General features: G+C 47.1%; 1 protein-coding gene across 2 annotated transcripts in view; it reads left to right on the forward strand.

The window, feature by feature from the left end:
• The window catches only part of Arhgef10 (Rho guanine nucleotide exchange factor 10), a 100,766-nt gene that overhangs the window by 51,767 nt on the left and 30,935 nt on the right, over positions 1 to 18,064 (forward strand). For both annotated transcript variants that reach the window (XM_034520282.2, XM_034520280.2), the window contains 2 exons: positions 728 to 873; positions 3,792 to 3,967. In XM_034520282.2, the coding sequence (XP_034376173.1) occupies positions 728 to 873; positions 3,792 to 3,967 (322 nt within the window). The remainder of the gene's footprint in view (positions 1 to 727; positions 874 to 3,791; positions 3,968 to 18,064) is intronic.

Consider the following 18,064-nt stretch of genomic DNA (forward strand, 5'->3'; position numbering starts at 1 on the left):
CATTTCCATGGTTCTTGGCGTGAGCTGGGAAGAAAGGCGTGCTGATTGCAGCAATCTGGTGGCACTTAACTCGTGCATCTGACCTTGATCCTGCACACAGGCCTGTATTATGAAGTTGGCTTCTAATAACCAATGGCTGGGAGGGAGTTAGGCAGCCAGGCTAAACTCAGAAGGTGGCAGGAACCATTTGGGGCAAGTTTCCTGTGTTTCCTGTGTGTTAGGAGCATGAAGTGATGTTCCATGGTACTGATCAGGGTAGAGCATCCTTTCAGGAGCTAATGGGCTTCTCTTTAGTTCAGTGACATAGAGTGTGGCAGACAGTAAGAAGTCCAGACACAGCCTCTGTGGGTGTAACTCAGTGTTAAAGCTCCTGGTGGGTAGGTGCACATGAAGCCCTGGGCTCAGTCACCGTGAGTGGCAAATCAACCACAGTAAATCTGGTCTAGATACAGATTTACCTTTGCTTTAGAGTCAGCTGGTAAGTGACTTAACCCACCCCATCCCAGCCTCTAGAGCTGATAACCGCAAGATGTGCAGTTTAAAGTCACTCAGCAAGCCCAGTGGCTTTTCTGTGAGGAGTGAGCGGGAGCTGTGGGATGGCCTTCCTACAGAGACTGAGCTATGAAACGTGGGTAGCAGAAGGTTGTGTACCTCGGGAGCGCCCATTCCCTTCTCCTTTGCACTAACCCAGATGGGTGACCGAGTTGGTGTCCGTTTGAATCTCCAGCTCCTCAGCAGTGGAAACCGGTACCTCATTCGATCCGACGACGTCATCGAGACAGTTTACAACGACAGGGGAGAGATCGTCAAGACCAAACAGCGCCGGATCTTCATGCTGAATGACGTGCTGATGTGTGCCACCGCCAGCTCACGGTAAGGGCAAGACCAAGTCCCGTGCCAGCCTCACAGTGACGCTGTGTACATCAGAGAACAGAAGAGAGGCTGCACCCACTCTCTCATCTGGACTCAAAACCTTAATAAAAGAAAACTCATTGCAGGTTTTTATAATTATCATCAGTGTTAGTATTTATTTGTCTGTCTGTTTATTTATTTATTTTGCAGTGCTGGGGGTGAAACCCAGAGCACTAGTCATGACAGACAAACTCTGGGACTGAGCTGCAGCCCCAGCTCTGCAAGCTGACTTTAAAGTTCTGTGGCTCAGTGGTGGGTCTGCCGGCAGAAATCAGGTGCCATACAGGTGAACTCAGGCAGACTGGTGCTGGAGCTGGCCCCAAATCGACCCCTCTTCTCCCTGTCACCTGGGGCCCTTAGATGTCACATAGCTGATTCTCTAAATGTACCTCTGATAGGTATTTTTACCTTTGGGTCTGTCCATACTTAGTCCCCTCAGTTTGGCATGAGAACAATTTCCCAGCACATAGCTACTGAGCTAAGCTGAGGAAATCTGGGAGGGCAGGATCTTCTAGGGTAGGTAGCGTGGAAGAGAACCAGTCCTGTGGTAAACTCGGTGCCCTCAGTACTTTCTCAGATAGCATGGGTTGATGTGGAGCCAGCATACTTAGCTGGCTGTCGGGGTCCAGCCTTGACACAGGATCGGAGTTCTCAAGGGAAGCAGGGATAGCTGGAAGGTGCAAAATAAATATACACAGGCTACTTTTTTGGGTACAAGCTGACAGGAAAAATTTCAAGGCCTAAGTTTCTCTCTCTCTTCTTTCTCACTCTGCTTTCTTTCTCTCTCACTCATTCACTCGCAGCTTGAGGCCGCACACACTCTGCATTCTCCTCTGCACTTTTCTTGAACGCCCACACTCCTACACACCTCTGTGCATTCCCCTTTCACTCTCTCTCTCTCTCACACACACACACACTTCATACACATCTCACACACACCACATGTACTCTCCTTTCACCTCACATACACAGTCCATACACACCTCACATTCTCTCCTCACTCATATTCTCTCTTCACTCACTTTTCAGATGCCCTTCTCATGCTCACTACATTCACCTAACATTCTTTCTCAGTCTTCACGTGCTACTACTCGCTCTCTCACTGGCTCACACACCTTTTTCTTGTCCCAGTCTTTTTTTGATACTCCAAAAAGCAGGTAGAAAAGAAGACATTGTATAATCATTGCCAAATCAAATTCAAAAGAATAACCACATCCCACAAAGAATTAAGAATTATAACTGTTCCCCAAAGTTTCAAGCTTTCCCTATTCCCAGGCCTGAAGCTATAATAATAATAATTGCAAGCTTATCATTATTCAAACTTTAACTTTTAACTTACTATACTTCAGAGCTCAGAGCTCCAAGGTCAGCTACTTGTGTTTCCTTGTGAAGCTCTAATGATAAATAACATGGGCAAAGCTGCCAGGCAGTGGCCAGAAAGAATCAAGTTAACCCTTAACTCAGTAGTTCCGCTAGCTTTCTGCTTCTGCACATTGCACACAATGACTCTCCTAAGAATCCCAGTGTTTTGACTTAGTTTTACTAATATATAATTTTATGTATTCTATACTTGCTTATCCAGGAACTACTCTCAAATGTTATGCAAAACTTCTTTCATAAGTTCAATAGTTTTTTTTTTTTTCTTTCTTGGAGTCCCAATGTTGGCTCTATTTCATTTTCTAACAGTCTCTTCAAACTTTCTTTGCAAGTCAAGCATTAATCTGAAACTACCATTGTGCAGTTACTGCACTGTTTCCAAGATGAGAACACACAGCACGCACCTGGGCCATTAGGACTGCGCTGTGCTGGGCCTGGGCCTCAATTTTTAATTGTTTAAGAATCATTACATCAAGGAACATCTAGCTTTCACAGAATCCACCAGAGCAGAAGGAGAAAGAAGTCAGAAAGTCAGATATAGTAGAATAATTATGCACACCAAGGCCAACTGAAAAGCAGTCACACACAAATGAAATCTACGCAGCCGTTGTCCAGGGCTAAGATTAGGAAAAATGGGAACAATTGTTTTTCACAAAGAGCTGCTGTGGGCCACTGAGATGTCTCCATCCCAGCCTACTGCAGGCAGTCCCTTATTTCAGATGGCGGGTCCCCTGGAGAGATGTGTCTCCTGTTTCTCAGGGTCCCACACACCATCCTCCCACCACCACCACCAGCACCTGACACTCTATTGCCACCATGACTCTTGTGAGTAGGGGGCCATCCTCCTCCCACTACCACAGAATTTGCTCAGAGAATATGTGGGTGATACTTGAGAGCCAGAGTCACTCCACTTGCCAACCTCTGACTCCTTGTCAGCAAATGAAGGGCACTGACCACGAGGGTCAGGGTGACCATGCAGAGCCCGTGTGCATGGCTGTCACTGTGCGTGTGCATAATTACATGAGCTGCGGGCTCTGCAGCTGCTCTGGTCACAGGTGTTTGTGTTTCTCTGTGTCTGTGTTCCACATTATGGTAAAAGAAGAGAAGACTTAGGTTTTTGTTTCACCTCTGTATACTTAGCCAATGCTTTAGTCATGGAGTGTGGGCTGTGACTTAATTTTATTGATGTGGTTGTAAAGTAACTGCTTTAGAATAAGGAGGGAAGCTGGAGTCAGCCCAGAGAACATCTCTGCACACTTGGGATAGTTTCTCCAGAATCCTCAGACACTGTGGCTGTGGGTTCTCAGGTCCTGGTGGGAGTACAGAGCATTTTTCTTGCCCTTCCTGCTGGAGATCTTAGCAGGAGCCAGTGAGTGCTGTTTGCATGAGGATTCTGAGTGCCACAGCAGTTAGACTGCAGCTCGGGGCTACGTGAGGGACCGGAGGCACGGAAGCTTGGTCCCTTGGTAATCTATCAAGTAACAGCCTTCTGTTTGTTCTAGGAACTCTCATGAAAGTCATGCCGTGATGAACCAGAGGTACCTGCTCAAGTGGAGTGTCCCTCTAGGACACGTGGACGTGATTGAGTACAACGGAGGTTCTGGCGCCGGGGAGCACAGTCGGCCCCACGTTGCACACTCACCCGAGAGCCTGGCTGTGGTGGCCAATGCGAAGCCACGTAAGCAACAGCCCTGCCCACGTTCCTGTGGGCAGCATGAGCCTGGCTCCCACTCCCCACTGGAGCCGGGATGGTGCATCTGTTGAGATAACTCAGTCTGTCAGTCTGTCTGTCTGACATGACGGAGCCCTGTCTCTGCGATGCATTGGCTCTAACATGGCAGTGAATTGGTCGAAGGCAGTGTGTAAAGACCACAGGCAGGCTCTGCTCTCTTCTGGCTGTCTCCTCTTTTCCTCGGTTCCCCACGGCAAGCTCATGTGTGTGGCCTTCACAGTGGAGTGGGAGGGAGGGATGGCAGTGCTGTGGGTGACTCAGCACTGCACAGTGGGAGGGACAGCAGTGCTGTGGGTGACTCAGCACTGCACAGTGGAGGGACAGCAGTGCTGTGGGTGACTCAGCACTGCACAGTGGTTGGAATCACTGTCACCCGTCATGATTTGGCCTGGCGATTTTGATCTGAGAGCAGGAAACATTACCATCCCCTCCTGCCTTTTTAAACCTGAGGAAAGTCTAGCTAGATTTGATTCCATCTGTGATCTCTGCTTCTGCACCGATTAAATTGGTGAATGGGAACTCTCCATAAACCTTGACAAGCACTATTAACCTTCAGATTAATTTGTTTCTGACACATCCAGAAGCATGAAAGCAGATACTGAAACTCGCCTTTTGGTTGGACATAAGCATTTAGGGGAAATTCCTGCTGCCTCTCTAATTCCCAGAATGTCAGGTCATTCAGTTTGGTCATCTGCCTGGTAGGCTAGCTCTTTGAACACAGGATCAATTATTAGGCTCTTGACTATACCCCCACTTAAAGCAAGGTGCACCTTTATCTAGGCCCTCAGCTAGAACTGAAATACCACAGAGTAGCCTCGTGCGTGCTGGTGGATGAGCAGCGTGAGGGGAAGGGAAGAGCGGAGGGACGGGATGTGGGAAGGGAATGTTTTTCCAAATTGTCACAATTCATTCAAGTTTTATCCAAGGGGAAATCAAATATCTTTCTACGATGTATTTAGAATTCCCTTTAAATTACTTGGGAGTGTTGATTGCAGGCTGTGTTGTGTCTCTGTAAACAACGATGACTGCTTTATACCTCTGTCAGTCCTAAAGTGTGTTCAAAGCTAAGACTTCCCCCTCAGTGTTCAGACAGCCATTGATGTCGCTGATTCAGAGTGGTCGCACAGACTTACATTTTTAAAAACATCTTTCTGTTGGTAACTTGTGCTAAGCAAATGTAGAATGGGGTTTAGGATCAGTAAGGAGCCTTAAGAGAAAAGTACAAAACAGGATGGCTTGACCAGCTCCTGTAGAAGGTAAAACCAGAAAAGGATTCGTTTTCTTGGAGGCCTGTGTGTTGCTGAGGCCTTTGCATCCTATCTGTGTGAAGCTGAGTTGTCCAGAACACCCACCGCCTTTCCCATCGCACTGGGGAGGCCACAGCAGGTGCTAACCACAGGAAACTGGGGAAAAGAGGAGCCAGCCAGCCAGCCGGCAGCCCAGAGCCAGGCTCGCCCACTGAGGATGAGGTGTGGGGTTGAATGCTGAGTGTGGAGCAGCTCAGGGGAGCTACTCCCCAGGAGAGGGGTGCCGCCCTCATGTTGGGCTCAGGAGCATTGCTGTATGTCCTGTTGAGAAGAATGTGTGGAGTTCTCCTCGGAGACCTGCAGACTGCACTCTGCAGGCTGGTGTTGATTTTCTGTCTTTAAGCAAGCTGGGAGGTTACCTCAGGGAGCAGCAGTTTCTGGCAGCAGCTTTCCTCATTCTTCAGCAGACAGTTGTTCCACCTTCTAGAGGTTTGCTCTGCTTCTCACTGTGGGTGCGCCCATGCCTTGGTACGGTGGGTGTCATTGTCTTGCTGCTGATGTTGATGGTGGAATGCGGTGCCCTTTGAGGTGGTAACTCAGTGGGTGTGTGACTTCATCTGTCAATGTCTCCTTTGATTTGCCATTTCTTATCCCCCAGCTTTACAGCATGCCATATAGACGGGATCCGTAGGATGAATTACGAGACCCGAGGTTCCCAGTGGGCACTGTGGTATAATGATGTGGTATTGTTGTTCATGTTTATTTACTAAGAACCTGTGATGAACCAAGTGCTGGGTCCTGTGAGCTTCGAGTGAATGGAGCGCAGACCAGGCTATCCTGAAGAGAATTCTAGGAGCAAGCAGACTTTCTGACACCCAGACACTGCACTGTGTGGCACATCCCATAATAGAATCATGAATAAAAGTTTTGGCAGATAAAAGGAAGACCGTGTTCTCAGAAACAGTGTCTTTTAAAAACTGGCTGCTGGGAAGACATAGGGTACTGCAGATTGAGGTGGGCACCCTGACTCCCCCTTGCACGTGTGCAGTCAGCTGGTGACCCCAGCTTGCAGCTTGCTGGCCTGGGTACTCCTGAAGAAGCCATGGTTCTGAGGTGTCTGCAAAAGTTCAGCCAGCCAGCCAGCCAGCCAGCTCCTGGGTCCATGGGAGACTACCCCTGGGATGCCCCTTCATTCTCAGCAACACAGAAATGGAGAAGGCCCAAGCTATCCTCTTGCTGCTTAAGACGCAGCGAGTCTTCATCTGAGTGGCATACATAGCAGCGGCTACTAAATCTTGAGGTGCTGTGTGAGTGACGTGACTCCCAGGCTGTGCTTGCTCACTTGCTGAGGTTTAATTGAATGCCAGCTATATCTAAAATGTCAAACGTGATGCTTTGATGTATATGTGTAAAGCGAAACTCAGAGAACCACCAAGCTGTTTAGCCAGTCATCATCACAGACAGGAACAGTTTTATTTTTCTTCCTCTTAATGGTTAGGCGTTTCGGATGTATTGTTGGTAAGATGGCTCAGCAGGCACTTGTTACCAAGCCTGACTGACCTGCATTTGATCTCTGCTGCTTACATGGTAGAAGAGAGAATTCATGCCTTCAAGTTGTCTTGTGTGCATGCAGACCTCAGTAATGGGTGTCTTCCTGCATTGGTGGGGTTTGCTATTGCTGCGGCAGACAGCCTGCTTGCTGGGCTGTCGGACACTAGATACTGGGAGAGGGCGGGAATGGGTGTGTCCAGGTTCACCTCTTAGCAGGGGCAGCCTGTCTTTAGGATCAAATGAGCCGCCCTCCCATCAGTCACACCAGCAGCAGGCTGAACTGGTAGTCAGCTCATTCAAGATGCAGATGTCCCCGAGTGTCCCTTTAGAGTTTGGCCTCTGTGTGTTCCTCCCCCTCCCCTGGGGCTTATTATCTCAGGACGTTTTGAGAAGCTAGGTAGAAGTTCTTGTTCTCATGGAAATCATATGGCTTCTGTGCTGTTTGAATGCCTGTGCCGTTCAGCTTTGGGAGCATGGTCTGTTGTTTTGTGTTGGAGGCAGAACGTGGGTGTCACTGCCTAGCAACCAGCACTGGGAAAGGGTGAGGCCGTGCCAGCAGAAGAAGCAAGGAGCTGCCCCTACACAGCTCCAAGCCCCCAGAAAACTGGCTTTATGGAGGCAGGCAGGGCACAAGTGTTAGTCCCACTGAGTTTCCATGATGGACTTTGCATAGAGAGAGCAGCCTGGGAACCAGTGACCTGGGCTCCTCTAGGGACCCATGGGCTCCGTTAAGCGTTCAGATCTCATGAGATTACTTTGGAAAGTGTGTACTTTCCTGGGGGCAGTTTAAAAGGTTTCACTGACTTTTCAGACTGTGGCTCATGGTTGGGAAGAGAAGGATGGTGAGCCATCTGTTGGGTTTCTGCAGGGTAACCCACCCCTGTGCACAGCAGTAACAAACCAAGGAGGCAGGTCCTCATTTTCTGTGTCAGATGGTTATTTTGTATTGGCCTATCTAGCACACAGTCCACAGGTAGCCGGGGACTCAGGGTCCCACTTGACTTCCTGGTCCTCCCCATCAAAATAAGAACACTGGTGTTACTTGTGTATTTTTGCTGTATTTAACATACCCATGTCAGATAATATGATAATTTGAAATCTGAACCCAAAACAATGATCAAACAAGGTCCCTCGTATTCGCATCTCCTTGAATGTTGTCTTTCAACTTTTGGTTAACACATGATAATTATAAATGTTTGTGGGGCACAGTGTGACATTTTAGTCCTGACATAACACATCCTTTCTGACCTGCGTACTTGATACCACTGTAAGAATGAATTGTAAAAATGAAATTTTAGGTCTCAATGTGAGTTTCTTAGGCTCAGAGTTTCAATTTACACTCAAGTGTTAGCTGCCCCTGGGGTGCATTCCAAGGGCTTGAATAAACATTCCAAAGGCACAAAAGACCCAAGATAGAGGCAATAAAACACCTGGGTAAACGGAAGTCACTTGAAAGGAATTCTCCCAGGAGCAAGATACAGATGTAAATTAGGATAATTGGGATGGGGGCTAGATGGAAACCAGGCTTGGGAACGGATGTTTGATATATCCAATCATATGTAACCGCGCCAAACTTTCCCGCTCTCCCCAACCCCTACCCATAAATATCCCAAGTTTCCTGGGCTTGGGGTCGGAATCTCTATCTCTTGCGTGAGATATATTCCGGCCCGAGGGCCCTCGTCATTAAACCTCCTCTGCAATTGCATCAAGAAGGTTTCTCGTGTGTCCTTGGGTTCGTGCAGGTCCGGACTTGGGTGAGAGTCCCCTTTTGGGGTCTTACATTTTGGTTCCCTGACCGGGAAACCTCGCGACCACCCTAGACACACGACGACCCCTTGGAGGTAGGTTTGTGTGAGTGGTGTGTGTGAGAGTGCGGCGCTGCTGTCCTTGTCTCTTTGTTATGGTTTCTTCTGCTGTCTTTGTTTCTGTGTTTTGATATCGGTTTCTTTGGTGAGGGGAATCTTCCCCATCGGAGACTGAGTGCAGCTGTCATTGTGGACCGTGAGGGCCCAATGACTGTGGATGGACAGACGTGTTGAAACCCACAGGCTGCAGCCCGGGAAGGACGCTTCACGGGTGGTTAGGGAGTCAGAGTGGTCTGGCTGCCCTTGGGGAAAGGCGGTATCCTTTCCCATCTGGGTTAGGGAGTCAGGGAGGTCTGACTGCCCTGTTTTGGAACAGGAGATGAGTGCTCCTGCTAGGGGGAAGATGTGGAATCCTTCCCGTCAGAGGTCGCGTTTGGCTGGTTCTATGAGACCAAACTCGGGCAAGTGTGTCTGACTGTGTTAGTTCTGTGTGTTTATATTTTGTGTACAGTCTTTCTGGAACCCCTCCCTGCCGCTACTGTGTGGCAGAGTACCTGAGCCAGGCTCCACAACCACTGGCTGCCCTGGCCCCCTCGGTGGTCCCCTCTTCGCCAGCGCTCGAGCCGCCCTGGTACTGGAAGCCAGAGTACATGCAGGTCTCCCACCCACCGCAGTTTAAAAGGCGGGAGATGAGTTCCCAGCCTCCCGCCCATGATGAATTAAGTACGAGCGGGAGGCGAGAGGCGGGTGGCGAACACCTGCAGGCGGGCGCCTAGCGAGAGATAAGGGCTTTAGTGAGTGCGCTCGACATCCTGAGAACTACGTTTCCCAACAGGCTTTGCAGCTTTGACAATTATATCCAAGATGGCAGCCGGCCTGAGAACTACGTTTCCCAACAGGCCATGCGGTTTCCAGACACTGCTGCGATTGTTGACAATTCTGTGCCACTGATATAGTGATGGGGCAGTCTATCGTGTTGTCTTTCCTTGTCTTTTCTTGATAAACTTCGTTCTGTGTTATTTGTTTCACATGTTCTTGGACTCTGACTGACAATTGACGTTCCTTTTCTTTTTTCTGGACTGATACTGTGTTAACATCCTGAGTTTTAAAAGCAGAAGCAATGAGACAGGCTGGTCCTGTTCCACAGCTTGTGGCCAAGAGAAAGCTCTGTTCCTCTGGAGGAAGAGACAGAGTGTGTCAGGTGCCTGATTTGGTGTGATGAACTACTAAAACTGCTTACTTAATTTAGTTTAAAACTTACTTGTGAGACAGTCTTAATTTACACAAGAAAAACATAATTCGCCCTGCTCTGTGGCCAGGAGAAGGACACCGACAGAAAGAACCTTGAAGAGAACAGACTGTTTTCAAAAGCGGCTCTTAGAAGGGGGCCAGCAGGTTTTTTTTGGCTTCTATGATAAGAGAGTTGATAGTGGGTTTTCCTAGTTTAATAAATAAAAGAGCACTTTTTTCCTTTAGTTACAGCTAAAAAGTTACAGGCTGTCCTGAGTCAGAATATATATATATAAGCTTCTATTTTGATAGACTTTCTAGCCATTGCTGTCTGAGATAATTTCATTATGTATATGAGACTTTCATCAAGATTTGGTTCAAAGGTGAGAGTTCAGACAAGAAGAAGTGGTGAGGACTTGTGCTCTTATATTAGATATAAAATGTTTACTTTCCTGTTCTTGTTGTGTATCACTTCTAAAACAATATTCTAATTAGAAATAACTCTTTAAAAGATTTTTATAGAACTATGACTAAAGTTTCTATTTTGTCAAAAGTTAAATTTAAATAAGTATCAAATCATTAATACTATGTGAGCCTTCAACATCTTAATAGTCTTTACTGTGAAATGCTGTAGATAAAGTTATTCATTCTGACTTGATTTCTTTCTTAAGAGCTTCAGAGGTGAGCTCACATTACACCTGTAGACAAGGTACTGTTTACAGACTGAACTAGGTTGTGGTCTCTAGTGTGAGGGGAACAACAGTCATGCAGCCTCACAAATACATCAGTCTACACAGAGTTCTAAAAGACTACTGCTTTTACAGGTGATCAAAGCAATGAATAAGATAAGAGCCTTTCTTCCACAAGACCCTTGTAGGTTCTGGTCTTCAGGAGTGAAGAACAAAAGAAGACACTGGAAAAAGAATGCTCCTTCAGGATGGGGACCCCATCAATTGATCAGGCTGTGGTCAACAGCGGGTTATAGAAGGTAAGGGACACCCAAAGGCCCACGCCAGATTCCATTGACAGATCTTGAGAGAGCTACATGAGATCCCACTAATTTTAATCAAGACACATGAGGTTAAGCAAGGGTCAGATAAGTTACCCACAGCCTTTCTAGACTAGCTCATAGAGACATTCTGTCAGTGTAGACAAGGCTTCAGAGGCTAGAGAGACTACAAGATAAGTCATTGAAAGATTTAAGAAGTATCAGGGAGAAAGGAAAAGAAAGATAAGATAGATGAAATCATAGACAGGATTAAAATTATTGATGATAATAGCAAGTGTGAGAAGATTTAGTCTAAAAGAAAGGAGTAGAGAAGGTTTAGTGTAAGTCTAGAAGAAAAGAGTAGAGAAAAAGAATAGAGATAAGTTGCTGTGAAAGTCTAGAGAAAAAGAATGGAGAAGATAGAAAGTCTAGAGAGAGGTGAAGAAAAACAAAGGTGACAGAGAAAGAATTTACAGAAAGCAGAAAAGAGGGACTTCAATCAAAGAGAGATAAAACTCTGAAAAAAGACCAGTGTGCGCATTGCAAGTAAAGGAGCCAGCTTCAGGGTCCAAGAGGGCCCTAACAAATAGAAGCCAGGGCCAGAAAATCCCAGGCCTCGAAAAACACCCCAAGTGGCGAAGATAACAGCTCTGTGTGAAGACGGCTATTGAGATAGATGGGGCAGCTTGGAGCCACCCAACTTTTGATAGACACAGGGGCTTCCTCCAGGCCAATGGGTCAAAACGTATTCATGGACTACCTGAAAATGGTGGACTAAGAGATGGGCTGGGTATCCCATTCATTTATGGTCATCCTAGCCTGCTCCTATCCCCTGTCTGGTTGAGGGAATACTCCCTAGGATGGACATCCAGATACAACACTTCCTGGGCTGCAACTAGCTGACAAGAATTCAACGGATAGAAGACTGACTTCAGCCAGGAGCCAAGGTAACCTGCTTTACAGACGGGAGCAGTTTTCTCCATGCTGGTCAGAGACAAGCCAGCGCTACTGTGGTGGACACATGCCATCTGGACTGACTCCCCACCCCTGAGATCATCGGTGCAGAGAACTTGGGACTTGGAACTTGGGGCTGACAAGAAAGCCAACATCTGCATGGACAACAGGTATGCTTTTGCCACAGCCCATGTCTGCAGGACTATATACCAAGAAAGGAAACCCTGATGAAGCCAGGAACTGTGAGTATCCGTTGCCCAGGACACCAAAAAGGGAGGAGACTCAGTGGCCTGAGGCAATAACTGGACAAATCAATTGTCTTGATATGAGAGCCTGTTCCAGTTGTGGGCCTAAGAGATGGCCTCACTTAAAGCACAGAATAAGAGAAAGAACTCAGATTGCTAGCCATCCTGCCAGATACTATCTAGAGAAAAAGAGAAAATGGTGCACACAAGAAGGGAGAACTATACTCCCCAGAAAGCAAAGGATTTACCAGGCTAAATACACAGATGGACTCTTAAGATATGAGTGCAACCAAGCAGCCAAGAGATTTAAAAACATATAATAGACCTCAGGTTTTGGGCCAGAGAAATGATAAGACAGTGTAAGATATGCCAACAAGTAAAGGCTTATGAGACTTAGAGTAAATAAGAAAAAAAAAAAAAAAGTTAGAAGGGAACAGCCTAGAATAGAAGTTGTCCCGAGGTTTTCAAACATCTGAGATAATTAGATCAGATAATAGCCTTGCCTTTGTTTGTAAGATAAGTCAGAAATTGTCAGAAATATTAGAGACTAATTAGAAGCTCCACTGTTTATACTGTCTCCAGAGCTTAGGACAGGTAGAGAGAATAAACAGAACCCTAAAAAACTAAATTACCCCTGAGAACTGGCGCTGGCTAGAGTGTCCCTTTCCTTGTCCCTATTCCAAACCCAGAATGTCCCTCTTGTGTGAGAGATGATTTTTCAGGCCACTAAGAAACTATTCCTGATGCTGTTGAACATAACTCGGGCCGACACCTGCGTTTGATGCCAACTGGAGAGAACAGCTAGACACCTGAACAACCTCCTCAGGCTCAAGATCACCTGCCGTTCTACAAGGCCAAGGACCAGCAGGCCTTGACTCCTGAGATATGCCCATCCTGGAGACACAGGGATAGAGATTGCCCAATTGTCAGAGATAAGAGACATTTGAATCTAAACTGTGTCCCAGACACAGCCTTAAAGAGTAGGACTTAAGCTACATATGTACATCCTCGAGATGAAAAAAAGCCAACAGGCCCATTAGTGTGTGTATATGTATATGTATGTGTAGAGAGAGAGAGAGACAGCTACTTTACCTAAGTACATACTAGAGACCATCCAGGGGGTGAGAAAAAGATAGTTAAAGATTCAATGACAAAGATATAATTCGATGCTTAGACAACAATATCACTCTTTACACCCAGATGATGATTCATAATTCCAAGATTGGAATTTGACCATGAGAGAAAAGGAGGAAATGTAAGAATGAATTGTAAAAATGAAATTTTAGGTCTCAACGTGAGTTTCTTAGGCTCAGAGTTTCAATTTACACTCAAGTGTTAGCTGCCCCTGGGGTGCATTCCAAGGGCTTGAATAAACATTCCAAAGGCACAAAAGACCCAAGATAGAGGCAATAAAACACCTGGGTAAACGGAAGTCACTTGAAAGGAATTCTCCCAGGAGCAAGATACAGATGTAAATTAGGATAATTGGGATGGGGGCTAGATGGAAACCAGGCTTGGGAACGGATGTTTGATATATCCAATCATATGTAACCGCGCCAAACTTTCCCGCTCTCCCCAACCCCTACCCATAAATATCCCAAGTTTCCTGGGCTTGGGGTCGGAATCTCTATCTCTTGCGTGAGATATATTCCGGCCCGAGGGCCCTCGTCATTAAACCTCCTCTGCAATTGCATCAAGAAGGTTTCTCGTGTGTCCTTGGGTTCGTGCAGGTCCGGACTTGGGTGAGAGTCCCCTTTTGGGGTCTTACACCACCACCTCCTCATCATTCCTCTGTGTCTGGAGCATCATGTCATCTCTCTTCCAGCTGCCCACAGGTTGCTGTAAACTGTAGTCACGTTACACTGCCTAACACTCACTGCTCCGGTCTGGAGCCCCCCTTTTCAGTCTCCCTCTCCTCTCCCCACTCTTAGCCGCTGGAGTAACTGTTCTGTGTTCAGACCCTTGACTTGTCTTTCTCATGTGGTGTTTATCTTTCTGTGTCTGGCTTATTTCATTTAGCACAGTGTACTCCGGTGCCATCCAGTTTGCCACAGATGGCAGGGCTCAATGCTCTGGCACTGGGTATAATTTTCCACTGTGCATACCACACTCTCATTATCGACTCTGTCTCCCGACAGACACCACCGCTGGTTCTGTGTCAGGCACTTGTGATAAGGGCTGAAATCAGCACAGGTGTGCCGGGCAACCCACCTTGATTCCCTCAGATACACACTCAGGTAGGACAGCCGAAGCATGTGGAATGCTCGTCTGGGGTTTTCTGGAAAGCCTCCCTGCTGTCCTCTGTGGTGGCTGTCCTAATAATCTATGATCCTGTCAGCACCAAGTGGTGATTTCCCTTTCTCCATGCTCTCGCCTGCATTTGTTATTTTGCTTTTTGACGATGGTCATTCTCACTGGTGTGAGGTGAGGTTTGATGTGCCTTTCCATGGCACATGGACTCATTGGGCATTTGTGTGTATTACTCTTAGACATGTCTGTTCATATTATTTGCCTGTTTTTAATCGGACTAGTCTGGTTGCATTGAAAATGGTACATGCTGGCCCTTTGGCATGTTAGCTCACGGGGCAGACATTCTTATGTCTTCCAAGGCCCGTCAGCCGATCGCTCCTTTCGCTGTGTAGAAACGTCTCAGTTTGATACAGTGCCATTCTTATGTTCTTGATTTTGTTAGCTGTGTGTTTTTGGGGTCTTATATAAAAGCTCGTTGCCTAATGGTGCCAGAAAAGCTAGCTATCCACACACAGGAGGGCTTGACCCGTCTCACCCCACACAGAAGTCGACTGGGAACCCTGGACTTTTTGTCTCAGGGAGCAGCCAGGTATCAGAAGCCTTAACCCAGGGAAGGGACCTTTGGAGAGGTAAGGACAGGGACACAACCTGGAGCTGGTTGCTCTATCAGAAGATAGCAATTCCTCCCAGTTCCTGCTGGCCCTCAGGAGATTAGGAAACTCAGAGGGAGTGTTGGGGAGAAATGTTTGCTTGGAATGAAGTTGGTGGCCACCACCTGGGAGCCTGTCTTGACTCATGGATGAATGACTGCTTCCCTTCACACCTGCTCCCCCATCAGCCCCCCACCTCCCACTGGCTTGGGCATGAGAAACCCTCTGCCCCTGACATCCCCCAGCCGGCATCAGGGACAGTTCAGTTTCCAGACTGGGCGAGGGTCATGTCGGAGTCTCCCACACTCCCGGGGCATTGTAGATGTCCTGGCTGTTGACACAGCCGACATAGCCACACAGCCCCTTCCTTGTTTGTCACATCAGATTCCATTCAGCTTACTCCCTGAATTTTCTAACTAGTTCTAGGGATTTCCATAGAAACAGTGGCAGGGGGAGGGAGGGCAGTTGTGCAGTGCAGAAGGCCGCGTCCGTGAGAAAGTCCAGGAAAGACATGGAGCAATTAATTCTGTGCCAGCCGGCAATAGGGAATCAGCCCACAAATCTAAAATTCTTGGAATTTGTCGCCAGGTAGCTGGAAAACAGCTCTAACAAAAATTCTGTGTATTTTGACTTGGTGAAGTTTGGGCTAGAAAGCAAGAATAGTTCTCCTCTGCACAGAGTAGCATTTGAGAGAGCTCTGCCCTGAGGTCTGCGGGTTTTAGTTTTCACCTTGAGCAGAGGTGCTAGGCTTGGTGCCAGCCATGGAATCTTTCATAGTGATTTCCTGTTCTTCTTCTATGTCCCCAGCATCTGCTGCTAAGGCTCTGGTGTCACTTGGTACATTTCCCTGTGCTGGACAGAGGTGGGCACATCACTTGTGGTCGACTTATAAAGGTCTTTAGTTTACTGATAAGAAAGTAGCCTCGCTTTCTGCCCCATCAGTGATGGTGTATGTGGGTGTCTGTGCACACACATAGTTTTTCTTTCTTTTTAAATATTATTTTAAGCTGAGGAGATGACTAGAGTGCTTTCTGTGTAAGGTGGAGCCATGATGCAGCCCCGTTGTCTCTTCCCTGAGTGGGCAGGACACGGTTGGCTGCAGGCCGTGTCCCCATATGAGGAAGGTCTCCATGTGTGTGAGGTGAGGTAAGCAGCCTTACTTCGGATCCTCGTCTCTGGTCACCTTCTCACCCTCCAGTGGTCTCTGCTCAGGACTCCGCCCTGGCCACCCACCACTTGTTCTCCTTGGAGGGAAATGGACACCAGAGGGAAAACCTTGATACTTCTTCCAGCTTGAAGGGATCCAAGGAAGGCTGGTTTAAGTAGAAACATTTTCTCTGCTTAAACATGTGGCTCGCTCACAAGGGGAGTGGGAGGGAGAAATGTTTTCTTTCCAAATCCAGACACCAATGGCATATTTGAGACATGCTCAGTTTAGAAACACTTGCCAGAAAGTTGGTGTCCCTCCTGGTTTCCCCATCTTGTTCTCAAATGGGACATGAGGAAGCTGGAGCTGAGCCCCCTAGGCCACCTGGCACAGACCTGCCTTCGTTGTGCAGACTTCCACTGTGTGACATTTGTCATGCACAGTGGCCTAAGGTGTGACTGTGACAAGCAGGGACACTAGTCCTCAAAGGGTTCCTCAACTGAACACCAGTACAAATAAAAGTATACTTTTTTTTTTTTTTTTTTTTTTTTTTTTTTTTTTTTTTTTTTGCTAAAACTGGGTATGGGTTATAGTAAGGCAAAAGTACAGTGGTGGAGAACGGAGTGAACAGAGCCAAGGACGGGGTGCGAGGGGTTTCCTGATGGGAGTTGTTTTGTGAGCCCTGGAGCTGTTCCTGGGCTGTGAACTAGCTGGAGAAGTCAATGTTTACTATAGTTGTGTAAAGCTAATGTAAGGTAGATACTAATGGATCGAGAAAGTGAACGTAGCATCTACAACATCACTGCAAGCCTGTGTGTACAATTTGTTCAAGTTTACACAGTGATAGCAATAGATGAGCTACCAGGTAAAAAAATATTTGGGCTTGTAAACATAAAGAAAAATATAGACCCTATGTGTATAGATACACCTAAGACATTTACTGTATCAGTTAAAGGCATCAGTGGTAAGTTCAGAGTCGCCAGTATTCATCACTGTTGCTTGAAGGAAGGAAATCAAAGCCCTTTCCCCTGAGGAGTTTAGCCAAGAGTGAGCCCCCACGTTAGAGTTCCCTGTTTTTCTCCCTGTGTCTTCTGTCTCTTTGCGGCTAAAAGTCTCGGGTCTGCCTACAATTGTCTGTTGTAAGAATCTGAGTCTGTGCCTGCCTGAATGCTGTCTTGTCTGTCCCTGTCTCTCTGTCCCTCACAAAGGTCCTTTGCGCTGTCTTTTATTGAACAGCAAAGAAAGCGTCACGTGGGGAAGGAATGAGGAATGCTTTACAGAAGTCCTCCAGGGATGACACTTAGCCTGGTACACACAAACCCTGGTAACCTAGGCAACAAACATCAAGTAGAAGTTGTCAAGCAATACCTGTGTGCTGCTCTTGGTATCTGTGTGATAGTGATTGCATATGGATCCTTTCAACTATTTGCTGTTTCCAGCATTTATTACCATAACATACATGTACATATGTGTATTGCCATTCGGGACAGGGGTATGGAAGAGTACATATCTTAAGATTAAAGCTGTGTATTAGCTTGGGTTGTAAAAGTTAGGTTACTCCTTCCGGTCTGGGCCAGAGCACTGAGCAGATCCCGGCGGCAGCTCTGCCCCAATCTCTAAGAACCCAGAGGAAGCAGGGATCCCAGGAAATCTAACCTGGGCAGTATCTTAGGTAAGCAGACAGCAACGTTTACCCCAAACAGCGAGTAACTGGGACCCACAAGGACCCAGGAAGTCACTCCCAGCCCAGAGCACTGGTTCTTTCCAGTCTGGGCCAGAGCACTGAACAGATCTTGGGTGGCAGCTCTGCCCCCAATCTCTAAGAACCCAGAGGAAGCAGGGATCCCAGGTGCTCTAACCTGGGCAGTATCCTGTCTGTGCTTGAGCACTGAACAGATTTTGGGCCCCAGTGCTTACCCCAGTAGTTACACCCACTCCAAAAAGTTCTGATACAACCAAGATAATAGGAAAGACAG

Source organism: Arvicanthis niloticus, chromosome 16 (assembly GCF_011762505.2).
Source record: "Arvicanthis niloticus isolate mArvNil1 chromosome 16, mArvNil1.pat.X, whole genome shotgun sequence".
Lineage (NCBI taxonomy): Eukaryota > Metazoa > Chordata > Mammalia > Rodentia > Muridae > Arvicanthis > Arvicanthis niloticus.